At 39.3% G+C, this 16,337-nt stretch overlaps 1 protein-coding gene across 1 annotated transcript; it reads left to right on the top strand.

The window, feature by feature from the left end:
* Window positions 1–776: 776 nt before the first annotated feature.
* Window positions 777–16,329, top strand: LOC126370282 (transmembrane protease serine 9-like). The gene is made up of 6 exons (XM_050015112.1): window positions 777–843; window positions 6,195–6,354; window positions 14,766–14,956; window positions 15,233–15,330; window positions 15,539–15,701; window positions 15,772–16,329. Exons 1-6 carry the CDS (start codon window positions 783–785, stop codon window positions 15,903–15,905), a joined length of 807 nt encoding a protein of 268 aa, XP_049871069.1. The 5' UTR covers window positions 777–782; the 3' UTR covers window positions 15,906–16,329.
* The last annotated feature ends 8 nt before the right edge of the window (window positions 16,330–16,337 follow it).

Here is a 16,337-nt window from a genome sequence, read left to right as displayed (position 1 = left end):
CCGGGTTGTATGGGTCACGGACGTATGGAGCTAGTCCGTCACGACCCGTATATGGGTCACTGGACTGTCAACGTCTTAATACTGGCACCTTTACCCTGAAATCGCCCGGCTAACGTTATTCGATCGCGTCGTGAGGATGATCCCTTAAATGCATTCCCGAACCGAACGGACCAAGTGTGTCAACGAGAAGCTCTTCCAACAATATTAATTGAACGCGGAACATGAACATTAATTAGCCTTCGGTCCACACGGAATTTAAAAGTAAAATGAAGAATGCTTTTTCGCCAATTGATACCGAGATCTTGTTATGCCAAAGTTGGTCTCACTATATGCCTGGAAATGCAGTTCGGTCACAATTAATGGAACTTGTCGAACAGTGATTTCGGTTATCTGCTAATTTTTTTGTATTCATATAAGTACCTACATTATAGAGTTCAGTCGGTCACGCATGCTGAGCGATTAATCTTACATTTTTTTCCCTGAACTTATGAATCATCTTACTCGAAATCAATCAATCGTTCTGCAACAGTTCCAAAAATAACGCGAGACAGTAATAATTAAGTTATGTAAGTCATCCATCAGGGATGTGTGTCAAGGTCGGTTGCACAATGCACCCTACCACCGGCGCGGGCGCAGCGGGGTGGCGCGCGCGCAGTCCGCGAGTATCCGTGAACTTGGCCTGGCCATAGCCTCCGTCGGTTATCGCAGGCGCCGCCCACGGCCTATAATAGCTGCGCCGGCGGCTCCCCTCGCCTCCAGACTCGACTCACACGCCGCCAGATATGTTCCGTGCCTTAGTCTTCGTGTTGGCCGTCGCCGCCGCCCGCGCATGCAGGCCTTGCAGTGAGTGTTTACATTGCACGTTAAGAAAAAATCCGGAAAAAAACAAAACAGTTTTCATTTTTAAATTAAAAAGAAAAGGTTTCTTTTTAACTGTGGCTTTTACAACAGTGTCTTCGATAGAAAAAGCAGTACGAATACGTATTAGTCACTTAATGAGAGAAATACATACCTAAAGTTGCTATAAGTAGATATTTTTATAACTAAGAAACTTTCTTCTATTTCCCGGTGTCTTCCGAAGTGTTTTGATTATCCGTCTTCACTAGTAATTTATTTAGGATATCAAATAGTGTCAAGTGTATGTGCGTTATTTTACGGCAGTGTAAATGTAATTTCCGGGCAGGTAAGTGCAGTGCAGTGACTACAAGCTTAATAAAAAAAAATTCAAAAATACGAACATAACACAGCTGACGACAATAGTCCCAATTGAGCTAGTCAGAGGTATCTGCCTACATCCAGACGCAAGATGAATGAACTATTAAAACCAAGGAATAGAAGAAAAAGTTTGGAAAGGCTTAATCTATGAGAACCGCTGTCGCCGGTTCAACCCCTCTTTTACTACTACTACTTATTGCAAACAGATAACTACGATAGTTCTACTGCTTCGCTTCATAACTACTTTACCGGCAATGTAAATTTTATGTGATAGGATGCAATTTTATCATTACTATTCGTAAGATACGATACTGCATACAAAAGTATTTTTCTTTTTTGATCAATAATACTAAGTAAGTTTTTTCAGATAAGGAGATATCTCCTTGCGTGATAGTCGATATTTGACTTATTGTCCTGCTATAGTACGGTCACGAGCATTAATATATATACACTTTGGTACCATGTCACATTAACAGTTTTGACAAATTGAACTGTAAGTCTTACTAAATGTCAAATATGTTAGTGCGACAGAGTCAATCAAATCAAATCAAATCACGTACACAACACGACCTTTTAATATACATTATTTTCACAGAGCTCCGTGGCGTGAGTCGTAAAGTTTGCGGAGGAATGGAGTGCAAAGTTGAAGTATATAATATAATATTATTAAGTATACTATTTTATTATACTATTTGCTCATACTTGTATGGCGCGCATTTCGCGCTCACTTGGCCCTTCCAACCTCTTTTTTTCTATTCCGTTATTAAAACAGAAACAACAACAAAAATACAGAAAGCCACATTAAAAACAGTACTTATTAAAAAGGATGCTTACAACCTGTTAATAATGGCATCAGGAATCTATAGGCATTCATAAAAAAAGTTGTTTTTTCAACACCGTTCTAACTATATAAGGTGTTAATGGCATCGTAACGAAAAGTTTAAATGAGAACAATATCAAAAAGAAAAGCAGCCAATGTCCTTACTATTAAAGATTATTAACAACGGGAACATCTAGGAATGTTCTTTGGAAACATTCCCTGGTACGGCGCATCACTGATCACTACTAATACTATCTCTTCTTCTATCGTGTGGGTTGTGAGGTGAATTACCAACCTCATCAACCCTGGTGTCAGGGTTATTATTTAGCTGCCAAACGCCCCTGACATGACTCATGTAACGACTACTTACATCAGTAAGTAGTAACCGGGACCAACGTGCCTTCCGACGATCGAATCATCTTACTTTTTGGACAATCAGGTGATCAGCCTGTAATGTCCTAACCAAACTAGGGAGCACGAAGTAATTTTTGTGATATACCCCCTCCGGAATTTGAACCCGGGACCTCCAGGTCGTGAGCCCAACGCTCAACCACTGGACCACGGAAGCCGTTACTACTATAATACATACGCATACAATAAACAGTATGTACGAAGTAAGTAGGTACTACCTGGGTCACATCAATTGCTAACACGATTAACAGAACAGTTATTATAGGTAACCTTTCTATATGCGTGTTAGTCATTGTTCTCGACCCGTGAATTAACTGACCCTCTGACCAGGTCACTGATTTATTGTATCTGTGCACCGTTACAACTTCAGGTCCATAAACGACCGTTACGTATCATTGAAGGGAGACCCCAGGCGTAACACGTGTTAATATGAGAGAATTGCGAGCTTAATAAAAGATCTTTATAACAGTTCATTCATTTTGAGAACCGTATCAGTTGTTGATTGTCGAATTTGTTTTTGAATTCATTATCACGTGCTTAGCGGTGAAGGAAATCATCCAGAGGACACCCACATTCCCAACAAAATCCATTTTCGGAGGTATGTGCTCTAACCTGTATTGGGCTGGCTTTCCCTTCGCGGGTTGGAAGTCAGACAGGCAGTTGCTTCTGTAAAAAACTGGACCTGTCAAATATTTCCGTTAGGAAAACGGACTCTGTGAAAAACGGGATAATGTTAGGGAGACGAAGACCGGAGAACACAGATCTTTTCAAAAATTTTACGCAAGAGTTGCTGAATGTAGGACAAGTATGTACCAAACGATACTAAGTGACACACCCCCATAGCTGCGTACGAGTTGAGTTTGGATTCCAAAGATACGTTTGTGTATAACTCATGTCATGATAACGTGCGCCGTATCTTTATCGCACTGATTGTCTGTTAACCCAGTTTTTTATTGGTACATATTTTTACTTAGGTACCTATACTGAGAAATAAGCAACACAGGCTTTGCAATACTGTTAGGTGTCGCCGCAAATGTCCCTTCCACAGTTATGATCTGTACTTCTGGGCGATATGCTGATAAGTATTCTGTCATCATGCAGTACATAATCATAACTAACATAACCAGGCTACGTTCCTCAAAAATAATATAGATGGCGCTGTACAAATTTTCTTCGTTTAACCTTCTAATTTCATGGATAACAGACATAAATATATGCATCTTTAGCTTTGTTTTTGGGTATAAATGATGACCATTTTTATAACACCCAGGCACAATTACATCTTCCACCCGTTATTATTCTGATCAAAGAGAAGCAATATTAGTACTAATATAATTATATACGTAATGTGATCCAAATATCAAGCAACAATTATTTTTATATATGCTCCTTCCATTACATTGTATTTTGTAATAATTATGTACATATCAACAGCCTCCGTGGTCTAGTGGTTAGAGCGTTAGGCTCACGATCTGGAGGTCCGGGTTCGATTCCCGATGGGGACATTGTCGAAATCACTTTGTGAGACTGTCCTTTGTTTGGTAAAGACTTTTCAGGCTTGAATCACCTGATTGTCCGAAAAAGTAAGATGATTCCGTGCTTCGGAGGGCACGTTAAGCCGTTGGTCCCGGCTATTAGCCGTAAAAACACATCCACCAACCCGCATTGGAGCAGCGTGGTGGAGTATGCTCCATACCCCCTCCGGTTGATTAAGGGGAGGCCTGTGCCCAGCAGTGGGACGTATATAGGCTGTTTATGTTATGTATGTGTGTATGTACATATCCGAGTAATGAGAAAATAGGTAATTATCACGTTAAAGCTGTACTATTGCCATCTATGATATTGTTTTTGCTGAACCTGGAAAGTCCCACATTGTGCTGGTCAGAGGTATCTATAAATACTTACTCACTTACTTCACCTTGCTTTCTGTTAGACCAACATGACTGGTAGTGAGCCGTATCGCCATCTATGATGGTCGACCCAACTACGTTAGTGAAATAAATGAATAACTCATTGATACAGTTCATCATATCTGAATAATAGGTGCATCGGGTTGTGTAATTGGCATTTTTGGCTCTGTAAATCCCAATTTCGGTAAAATGCTACTTTTTCAGGGAAAAATAGAGCAGTGGTTGCAAGAAGAGCTTACATGGAACAGATTAAAGAGAAGGCGAACGTCGTGTCTTATAAGGAAGTGAAGGAATTGGCCTTTGACAGACAAGAATGGAGAATGCTTCACCGACAAGAACGTGGCTCTTAAATTAGTGATGAAATCCCAATTTGTGAGTGGCTTTTAGGTGCAATATCGCTCCATATATTTGTGACATAACTAGGTGGTGAGTCAAGGTCTTGGAGGTCCCACCGATGCGATTTCCATTGGTCTAGTCAATTCAAGAATGGGCATTTTTTGGATGAAATTTTAGAACTGTCTTGTTAGATTGGTAAAATGAAGAAATTTATGTTTACTTACTTAATGCCGCTGAAATTACGTTCTGCCTACTTATATTAGCTTACCTTTTTGTTTTATATGAAGACCACCATGGAACTATCATGGAGTTACTAATATACGTAGTAGGTAAGGTTACGTTAGGCAATAACAGGTGTGCAAGTGGTTAAACACACGAATGAATTCCTAAAGCAGGTGAAACTTGAAGGCAATAAACATAAGCAGTTTATAAAAACTTTCCCTTGCGAATGGCATGCGACCTGTCTCATTGCAGATAGTTCGCGATACTTGAGAAATGTCCTAATGAAGATTTAAGAAACTAGAACACTGTAATCTTTCTCTCTTAACTAATCTTTTTAATCTAATCTTTATCTTTTAAAACGCTCATCATCACAAATTTAAGAGCCACGCTCTTGTCGGTGTAGCATTCTCCATGCTAAAATAGTGCAGTGGTTTCCCTCTTGCCTTCCGCCCCGCAGTACTCAGTGTGGGATGGCGCCCAGAGTAGTCTATTTCAAAGCCGTACTAGGACTCCTATACTCCGTCTGTGACACGACAGACTAACTTAAGTAGTCTCAGGGGTGGGCAGTCTCCCCTCAATCAAACGTAGGAGTCACTGCACTGCGGGTAGGTGGAGGTCTTTGGACTAGAGTAGCCAATCCATTTATTCCTATCCTAGAACGTACTGACAACGTGTATGTAAAATTTTACGATGACAAACACAACATAAGCTCTCGATATATCTCAGTTATTATATCTCAGTTGGGGTAGCAATTACATCCAACGCAAAATGAACTAAGTACCCACACCTCACCGACCTTTCTGTTGGACCAACGTGATAGGTGGTGAGCCGTATCGCCATCTGTAATGGTCGAGCCAACTGTGTTAGTCTTTTTTTATTTGACGTGACTTATTGTAGATTTGCCGCATAGGGTATTAACTACTTGGCCGGACAAATGGAGAGCGCTGAGGGCTCTCACCCGGTACGAAATTTAAGACAACAGATGCCCGGTTGGGCGCGAACCTCGGCTTAAGGCGTCGTCTGAGACGTTAATATTTGAAAGAATTAATCGACCCTAGTGGGTCGATAGCGATAAGCGCTGAATGAGGACTGTGTTAGTGAAAACTGCACTTAAGAGAAATTGATAATTCACTAGTGCAAGGGTTCGAACCGGCGGCTGCGCTTCCCGATTGAGAAGCCAGCCGGTGTACCACAGGATAACAGTGACTACTTGTGATGATGGGCGGTATACTTTTTTCGTCGTTTGTGCTCCCATTCAGTATTCCCTGATTTCTCCCCAGCATGCGGGGTGACGCGCGGCGGGCGGGTGGTAGGGGGAGAGTCGGTGTCCCCTGGAGAGTTCCCCTGGCTGGCGGCGCTGCGGCGGGACGGGAAAGTCATCTGCGGCGCCACCGTCGTCGCCCGGGACCATCTCATCACAGCCACGCACTGCATATATGGGTAAGTTGGCTGCACTTTTATTTGCAATGTCATGAGTCATCAAAAAGAGAAAGAAAATAGCCCCAATAGAAGGAAGCTAGAATAATATGGGCGATAGGTTGACCATCTGTCACCGGTTTTCATGAAATTCGTGTCAAAAATCATAAGTGTTAACTAACTCTATAATAAAATGTAGGTAAATATTAATAACATACCCAGTTATAATCAGTTAATATTACCATAAATGGCAATCTTACTACGAATACCAATTATTATTAAGTACTACGAATTATAATACTAATATGATCCAATACAGAAACTAGTTTTTCAGTTTACGCTTCTCACAACGACTTTATCTGTCTTCACTTGTTTTTTCTTCGAAGTCCCAGACGGTACACCCGCCAAACGTTTTTTTCTTAAAGTGACGTGACATTCCTTTTTTAAAATTGCCAACATAAGTCATTGCTGAGGGTCTAAAAACGTCACATGGATGCAGCTTTCATCTAAAAAAAGAATATTTCTATATGACATTTGTTGTCATTGCGCACTTATTTTTATATGCGCAAATGTCAAATTGCAATATTCGTTTTTCAAATTACTTAATTGCTTCGATGTTTTATTTTAGCAGTTATATTATGTCACACATCGCGTTGTATGATAATTTAGGCTGTATTATTGTCAATAATAATAACTTGCTGTGTACCCAACCTAATGTGCAGAAGACAAAAAATACTCATGAAAACATCGCTTTCATGTACTTAGGTATAGTGTCCGAGATAGTTGCCTACTTGAGATGCATAACGGCACAGATATCTAAATTCATCACCTCTGAGCCAAACATTAGCCTCGCCTTTGTCTAACTAATCATGAATATTGATTACATTCAAGCAATCAGATGTGCCGTTGTAAAGCTATGCTTACAGTGAAGCGGAGCGGTGATAAAAAAAAATGTTTATTTTCCAAATCAACGTAACAAATTGTGAATAAGTCTTCCCATTATATACTAAAAAGACTTGTGTTGGGAATGACTCGAGTGACTCGGTGATGCTAATTTACAAAACATAATTAGGTCTCAAACGAACTTACCTGTTAAGTGATGCTTCATTCCAATCGGGTCGTGTACTAGATTCAAGAAAAAAATGTATGAAATTCTCATTAATAAAAAAGACAGATCTAGAGCTAAGGAAAAACATTTTCTTTTTTCTACTTAACTTATTTATTTTAATCAAGAAAAACGTAATAATAAGCCCGACATTTTATTGCGTTTTTCTATGACGTCACAGTGTGGTTTTTCATGCAAATTCCATAGTAATTTCCAGGTTTGACGTTTAGTAAAAAGTAAAAGTAACTGATTTGACTATTTGGAAATTAGCCTATTATGCGAGGGTGTGACTAGTTTCCAAATAGTCAAATCAGCTACTTTTTATTAAACGTCAAAACGAAATTGCTATGGACACAGACCAAGTAGAGATGATTATAGAATTTGTATGAAAAAGCAAGTCACGTCGTAGAAAAACGTGACTAAATTTCGCACTTATTATTACATTTTTCTTTATTAAAATTCATAAATAAGTTAAATAGAATAAAGAAAACGTTTTTTGTCACCTTTAGATCTGTTTTTATTTAGTAAGTAATCAGAATTAGATAATTTATCTTCGATCTAGAAACTCTACGTTCCCCGCTCCGCTATCTTAACGGCGTGGCTTTAGAGTTTACATCTGCAAACAATAGTCGAGAAGAAGTGAAAGTGGATAATTGTTGACTAAGTACTTAATGTCTCGTGGTTCTATCGAAATATTGTCATTAAGCACCTGCGGACACATATAAGGAAGTTTGACTTCGTTCATAGTTACAATTCGATCTTAGATTGTGAACCATATCTTAAATGGTCGAATGGTTGTAATGCTGTTTGTCCGAAGATTTGGGGTTCCGTCTACGTCATCATCATCATCAGCCCATTAACGTCCCCACTACTGGGGCACGGGGATGGATAGGGAGATCGGTCCTTAAACCATCACGCGGGCGCAGTGCGGATTGATGGTTATTAACGACTGCTAATGCAGCCGGGACCAACGGCTTAATGTGCCTTCCGAAGCACGGAGGAGCTCGAGATGAAAACTTTTTTTTTGTGGTCACCCATCCTAAGACCGGCCTTTGCGAAAGTTGCTTAACATCAACAATCGCAGACCGAGCGCGTTTACCGCTGCGCCACCGAGCTCCTCCGTCTACGTAAATTTGTATTACTACTAAGGGACTTTCCAGGCTAAGTTCCTCAAAAACAATACTTATAAATGATAAATGATAATGATAATGATAAATGATAATTTATTTGATAACATTCGTTACAGGTCATATTAGTTCACAACCTATCATATGTAGGTATTTCTTACAATTATTCCATGCTATTACTTATTCCAACCAAAATAAATTGTAGAATTACGTTAATACATTAGTTAAAAAACAAAAATAATAAATTGTATAATTGTATCAATAAATTAGTTTAAAATAATAAATTGTATAAGTAGTTACATTAATAAATCTGTCTAAAATTACAAATTGTGTAATTCGGTTTTAAATACTAGTTATACATAGCGCTTTAAAGATTTTCCTTTGTTTAACCTTCGAATTTTATGGATAACAGACATACGTATCTTTTATCTTTGTTGGGTATAAATGATGACTCTTTTAATTACACCCAGGCACAATTACATCTTCCACCCATTATCATTCTGATCAAAATAAAGAGAAGCAATATAGGTAGCAACATATACGTAATATGATCCAAATATCAAGCAACAATTATTTTTATATGTGATACTGCTATTACATTGTATTTTGGAATACATAATTATGTACCTGAGTAATGATAAAATAGATAATTATCACGTTAAAGCTGTATGACGCCATCTATATTGTTTTTGACGAACGTTGAATGTACCATGAAAACCAAGCATGCAAGTTTAGTAAATGTTTGTCTCCTGGTAGTAGTGCCTGGAAGAAATTGCTCTAGATTAATAAGGTCGCCCAAATTGTACTGTATTCGTGTGTTATGTCTGATTGTTAAAATTAGGTTCGGTACAATAAAGTGTATTTGAAAGTCCCTAAGTAAATATTAAACTAGTTCTAAATATTTTTGATAAAATATTACAAAACAGTTAAATTTTACTTACGAAAACATGTAGGTTAGTCACTGTTTATTGTTTACATACTTAAACAAAGTTTTGCTAAACATTTTTTCAGTGTTGATAAGAATATACAGGGATGTTAGGGAGCTCCGTTACCGTAACCGAATCCGAAATAAAAGTTTCGGATATTATCGGATAGTTGTTTTAATCGGCTGGCCGCTGCCAGTGCCGACGCCCGACACACAAGCCGCGCGCATTATTTGTTTTTTTCTTTATTGTCGTTATAAATAAAACCACTTTATAACCTATTTGTATTTTACTTTTGAAATTCCTTAAAAAAATAATATCCTTAAAAAGATAAGCCGAAATAATTTATTATCCGTAAGTATCCGTAACCGTATCCGGTATAATAATCATTCTTAAATCAGTATCCAATCCGTATACGAAATTTCATATCCATAACATCCTTGGCACCTAGTGCTTTAATTTGGGTTAAAAGCATCTGAAAACCCAAACATATAATAATACCATTTCGAGCAAATAATAAAGATATAAAATGCATTGAAGGCCTCAATGACTTCCTCTAAGGTATTTTAATTGAGATATACACTTAACACTTTTATGATAAGGGATGGAAGAGAAAAGTAGGGGAATGATTACTTAAAGAAACTTTACACTATATCGCAATCACAAATGCTAATAAGATTAAGTATTTTAACATAAGTAGGTACTTACCTAAAGTACTTTTTTCTTGGTTAAAAATTATAATTTTATAAAGGTAATTTTATACACGAACAGACATGCATACATAAATTCACGCCTATTTTCCATCGGGGTAAGCAGAGACTATCGAATTCCATTTGCTTCGAACCTGACACACTTATCTTGCTTCCTCCACATTCATCAATCCACGAAACGATTCATTGTATATGTCGTGGACAGATCTTAGAATTGATCATTTCATGATGTGCTCGACTATTTTATGAAATGGTAATATTTCATGAAATAGAATATCATTTGTTGGCCACATCATACACACACAGGACATAATATGTTTTGGCCAGATATTCATTAACGATTTGGCCAAACGTTGATTGAAATATCATTAAACGTTGACGTTTCAACGATATGGTCAACTTAAGTTGGTTATTTCATGAAATATGACCATTTCATGAAATGGTCGAACACATCATGAAATGATCAATTCTAAGATCTGGCCACGACATACAAATAAACGAAGAGAAAATTAAATAGAAAAAAAAATGTCTCGGGCGAGACGGTATTCTCGATACCTTCTCCGGTTGATTGAGAGGAGGCCTGTGCCCAGCAGTGGGACGTATATAGGCTATTTATGTTTATGTTAACTATCCATCGCAAGATAGTAAGACTTCAATACAATTTGCAGGCAAAATTATTTCCAGCTGACTTGTAGTTCTGCCCACCCCGATAACGTACAATACAGACACAAATGTACTTTATTGCACCAAAACAAAGAAATATTTACAAAGATAAATAAATAAATATATTACTCTACGAAAACAAAAAGACTTAACGTTGTTACTTGTAGTTCTGCCTACCCCGATAACGTACAATAAAAATATACTTTATTGCACTAAAATAAAAAGAAATATTTACAAAACATAAATAAATTATTCTACGAAAAACAAAATACTTACTTAATATCGTAGTTAGTATTATTCTATAATATATATGTCGATAGCTTACGGACGTGATAAATACATATTTGGAAGGTTTATATAAGTATGCGGGCATATTAAAATGTATGTATGCAAGTATGTAGTATTGTAAAGGTGTTTATTGTTAAAATATACGCCCTTAAGGTCGGACTCACAAAATGTGTTTGACCCTGTCGCAACGCTTTCTAAAAGGCGATTCGTTTTGACGATTCGTAAAAGTATCTCATGACTAAGTAAAAGCATCTGACTAAGTTAAAAAATACCCTGCATACCTACATAAAATCACGCCTGTAACCCTATCGGCGTATGCAGACCCACAAGTCATTTTTAGTGTTCCGTAGCCAAATGACAAAAACGGAACCCTTATGGATTCGTCATGTCTGTATGTCCGTTCGTAAGTCACAGACACTTTTTTCCGAAACTATAAGAGCTATAATGTTTAAACTTACTAAGTAGATGTATGCAGTGAACCGCATTAATAATTTCACACAAAAATAGAAAAAAAAAACAATAAATTTTGGGGGTTGTGTAAAGAACTAATCTAATCTAGCCTACAAGATCCCACTGCTGGGCAAAGGCCGCGAAAAATGGAAAGAGGAAGGGGTGTAAAGAACAAAACTCAAAAAAAATATTTAATCAACTCCCCATACGTGTGTGCTATCTATGGATAGGTCTTCAAAAATAATATTGAGGTGTGAATATCATCTCTTATCACATTTCAACCTAATGGTAAGCTGGTCTTAGACGGTACACGCGTATTTAGTAAATGCCTATTCACTTTAGTTTTGAAAGTTCCAAGATTGTTGTCTTCTTCTATCGTGTGGGTTGTGAGGTGGATTACCACGCTCATCAACCCTGGTGTCGGAGTTACTATTGAGCCACCAAAGACCCCTGACATGACTCATGTAACGACTACGTACTTACATCAGTAAGTAGTAACCGGGACCAACGGCTTAACGTTCCTTCCGAAGCACGGATCGTCTTACTTTCGGACAATCAGGTGATCAGCATGTAATGTCCTAACAAAATAGGGATGACAAAGTGATTTTTGTGGTATGTCCCCACTGGGATTCGAACCCGGGACATCCGGATCGTGAGCCCAACGCACAACCACTGGACCATAGAAGCCGTTTATTGCAAGGCATCATGTCATCCCATTCCATCATCAAGTCATCCCATTCCTTAGCCGTTCGTAGCTTACCTACTTATCAACTTAATTTTAAATGCACCTGTATGCATGTTTCATAGTCGAAGGTCCCAGAATGCGGCCAAGATCGCTGTCTTTGTCTTTATCAGTGTGGCGAATCCATTCTCCCTGTGACTGTGCACTTGTTATGAATTCTAAATTACCTCTCTTCAAAGCTAGTTTAATGTCGGTCTAGGCTGGAATCGTGTGACAAGGTTAAGCATGTTTCTAGATTATCTTTACTAAGTACTATGTGTGTTTAGATTTCTTTACGAGCGGTATTCATTATAAAAAAATAGCACTTTAAAAAGCAGTGGTGGCCCTAACAAAATATTTAGGTGGTGCGGTGCGAGATCTCCAAAATTCTCAAAGTGGCACCCCTCAGCCCCTCAAAATACAAAACCCAGGTGGTCCCCTCTAGATACGGGGATGCTGGCCAGAGTGGGACAATCTTGATAATCCCCCCCCCCCCCCATTCGGCGCCTGGTGCAGTGGCACCGTTCGTCTGCTCCGCACCACCCAAATCCCCTGGTAGTTGCGGCTTCCGAGTACATTCCGCTTAGGGACGGTACTGAAAAGTATCGGCGCCCGAAGGACGTAATATACGATCCCAACGACCCGATTACTCTAGCCATAGAGGCAGCCAATCAGCTCGCGACACCAAACACTTCAGAGCCCCGATACCGACCCCGCCGGCGTGGTCGACGATTTCCCTCATTCAGCGCTTATCGCTATCGACCCACTAGGGGCGATTAATTCTTTCAAATATTTTTCCTCTCAGACGACGCCCTGAGCCGAGGTTCGCGCCCAACTGGGCACCCTCAGGCCTGTTGTCTTAAACGTTGTACCGGGTGAGAGCCTTCAGCGCTCCCCATTTGTCCGGCCAAGTAGTTAATGCCATCTGCGGCAAATCTACAATAAGTCACGTCAAAAAAAAAAAAAAAACAAAAGGCACCGTTCACATCGCACCGACCTATAGGGCTGCCACTGTTTAAATTGTAAGGGGGTATTAATTTTAGGGCGCCATTTTTCCGTTGTCAGGGTTTACTTTTTAAACTTTCTTAATTTTTTGTCTGCCATACGCAATAATAATAATAATTTACTTACAAAAGAATATTAGTTCTCTGATCTTCTTTCGAATAGTGATGTTTAGGAGATAAATCAGATACGTGGTCGTATGCCATGGTATGATTGAAGAAGCGAAAGTAGTGTATCAAAATCGAGAGATGAATTAGTGGGATTCTTGGCTATACCAATGGAACATAGGCATTACCTTATGGAGAAGCGTTACCTTTTTAACAATAGTCAATAGTCAATAGTCAATAGTCAGATAAACCGTGTTAAGTGGGCAGGCGCGCATTCGGACATGTATGGACTGGACTGCGGGGTGAGACAGGGGGGATTGAGCTCGCCTCGGCTTTTCAATCTGTATATGAACCGTCTGATCGGTGAGCTGAGCGGCACTGGTATTGGATGCCATGTCGATGGTGTCTGTGTCAACAATATCAGTTACGCTGATGATATGGTGCTGTTGAGCCCATCGATTGGTGCGCTGCGACGTCTGGTGAAAATATGCGAGACCTACGCAGAGGCTCATGGGCTCAGATACAATGCATCCAAAAGCGAGTTCATGGTGTTTAATACAGGTGCTAAAAGCTACCAAAACGTGCCTGATATAACGTTATGTGGCTCTCCATTGAAAAAAGTGGATAAGGTGAGGTATCTGGGCCATTGGGTCTCTGATAATTTGTCAGATAATGTAGACATAGAAAGGGAGCGCAGGGCGCTGTCTGTTCGCTGTAACATGTTGGTCCGCAGATTTTCGCGTTGTAGTGAACAAGTAAAGGCGACGCTTTTCAAAGCGTTCTGCCAGTCGTTCTACACGTGCGGTCTGTGGGTCAGCTTTACGCAGCGAACTTATGGAGCTCTGCGTGTTCAATATAATAACGCATTCAGGATGCTGTTCGGACTGCCGCGTTATTGCAGCGCCTCATTAATGTTTGCAGAGGCGCAAATTAATTGCTTCTATACCATCATGAGGAAACGTTGCGCCTCCTTGCTGCGCCGCGTGCGCGCCAGCTCGAACAGTATCCTGAGTGTGTTAGCAGACCGGTGGGACTCCCCGCTGCTGAAGCGCTGGATGCAGCTGCACGCTACTGTGCCAAGGGTCGCGCGTGTGTATTAGCTTAAGTTGTATAAGTTGTTACTAACATTAGAATATAAGTTGTTTGTTACTAACATATATGGATACAGTCCGAATTAAATAATTTGAATTTGAATTTGAATTTAACAACATAGATAATTATCCCTGAAGCAGGCAGAGATGTAGGTACTTAGGTATTTATACACCCAGACTTTTACCAAGTTATTAATATACATAAGTAATATATACCTAAGTTTAAATTGTGTTTTAATCATTTCCAGGGTGGAAGCCTCCCGCCTGTCCGTGCTGGTGGGTGAATATGACGTGAACAACACGAGGTCTGAAGGCATCGATGTGGTGCATGTGGTCCAACATCCTGACTTCAATCGATACACCTATGATAACGACATAGCTGTGCTCAGGCTAGAGCGACCCTTACCGGATAGTCTGTATAGGCCAGCCTGCTTACCAGGTCAGTCGAACTTTGATAAAAAAAGATTCTGAGGTTGCAATCTTTTTGGTGGAATTGAAAATACTAATGGCTGAAATCCGTAAAAAAAATACCTATGTTTGCAAGCTAAATTGAAGTTGGAAAAAGAAATTGTATTTTTTTTCTTTTAATTTTAGTTATGCCTGGATTAGAGACGTTTTAAGAAGTTTTTTAAGTTGTATAATATATTAATTAACTGTAGGTACTTGTGATTTTTATTGATAGATGATTTAATATACAACCCTTTTTCCTTTTCAGACGCAGATGGTGCAGATGTTTTGGAAGGTGAAAGCGCTATGGTTTCTGGGTGGGGCAGTACGGTTGAAAAGGGCCCGGCGTCGAATATTCCAATGAAAGTAAGTATATAAATACACCTAAAAACATCCTAGGACGTATCAGAAGTGGTTGTAAATTTTCTTCTAATAACTTTTGGGTCTGCCCACCCTTTTAAGGGATAACGGGCGTGATTTAACTTACTCATTACTACATCGAAAAAAAATATGAATTTACCTTTTTTATATTAAAATCATGGCAACACTTAACATTAGTGATGTACACACACAGACGGAAGTTCAAATATGGGGGGAAGAAGAGTGTTCCGGAGCAGGCTACGGTCGCAGGAAGGTAACACCGCGCATGCTCTGTGCCAACGCACCGGGCCGTGACGCCTGCACTGGCGATTCCGGCGGCCCCTTACTACTCCGACAACCATACTTCACCATAGTAGGCAAGTAACACTATTATTATGATTTCAATAGGGTAGTATTTTCAAACTAATACCATTTTTTTTATTTCAGGTGTAGTCTCATGGGGTCGGGGATGCGCAAGAGAAGGTTATCCCGGTGTTTATGCTCGTGTAGATAGATTCTTGCCGTGGTTAAGAGTAGCATTACGACATGCGTGCACGTGTTTGCCTCCTTCCTTGTATTAAATTCGAGGCCAGGTAGTTCCGCCCACATGCAACAGATGGCGCCACATTCAATAATGCAGTCCTGAAATGCGATATCGAAGTTTACACAGCAAGATGCATAATACAACTTCCAACATAACACTGTTGGATCATCGTTCCCAAGTCACACTACCAACTTGTGACTAGCGGGGTACTATGTTCTGTTCGGTACCACGAAAACATCCTTTGGCGGCAGCACACCCTCGCCGCCAAAAAACTATTAAACTGTTAAAAGTATTTATCAGCGGCAAAACAGATGAATATTATAATGAAAGAGGCTACAATTTATCAAATGACGATGTAGTGACCGTCAACCTACCTCAAATACCTTGTTAATTTTAAAACAATAGGTACTTATAAAAAGTTACCATTAAGTTAGCTGAAATTATTTTGTTATTATTTTTGTTTATGAAT

This window comes from Pectinophora gossypiella, chromosome 10 (genome assembly GCF_024362695.1).
Source record: "Pectinophora gossypiella chromosome 10, ilPecGoss1.1, whole genome shotgun sequence".
Classification (NCBI taxonomy): domain Eukaryota; kingdom Metazoa; phylum Arthropoda; class Insecta; order Lepidoptera; family Gelechiidae; genus Pectinophora; species Pectinophora gossypiella.
The sequence above is the reverse complement of the archived record's forward strand: the minus strand, read 5'-3'. Positions and strand labels throughout refer to the sequence as shown.

What these genes read in the sequence shown, in the direction of transcription:
- LOC126370282 (XM_050015112.1), top strand. Translation starts at nt 783, where the DNA reads ATGTTCCGTGCCTTAGTCTTCGTGTTGGCCGTCGCCGCCGCCCGCGCA. An exon ending in CCGCGCATGCAGGCCTTGCA is followed by an intron (nt 844 to 6,194) that starts GTGAGTGTTTAC and finishes ATTTCTCCCCAG; the next exon opens with CATGCGGGGTGACGCGCGGC. An exon ending in TAGGCCAGCCTGCTTACCAG is followed by an intron (nt 14,957 to 15,232) that starts GTCAGTCGAACT and finishes TTTCCTTTTCAG; the next exon opens with ACGCAGATGGTGCAGATGTT.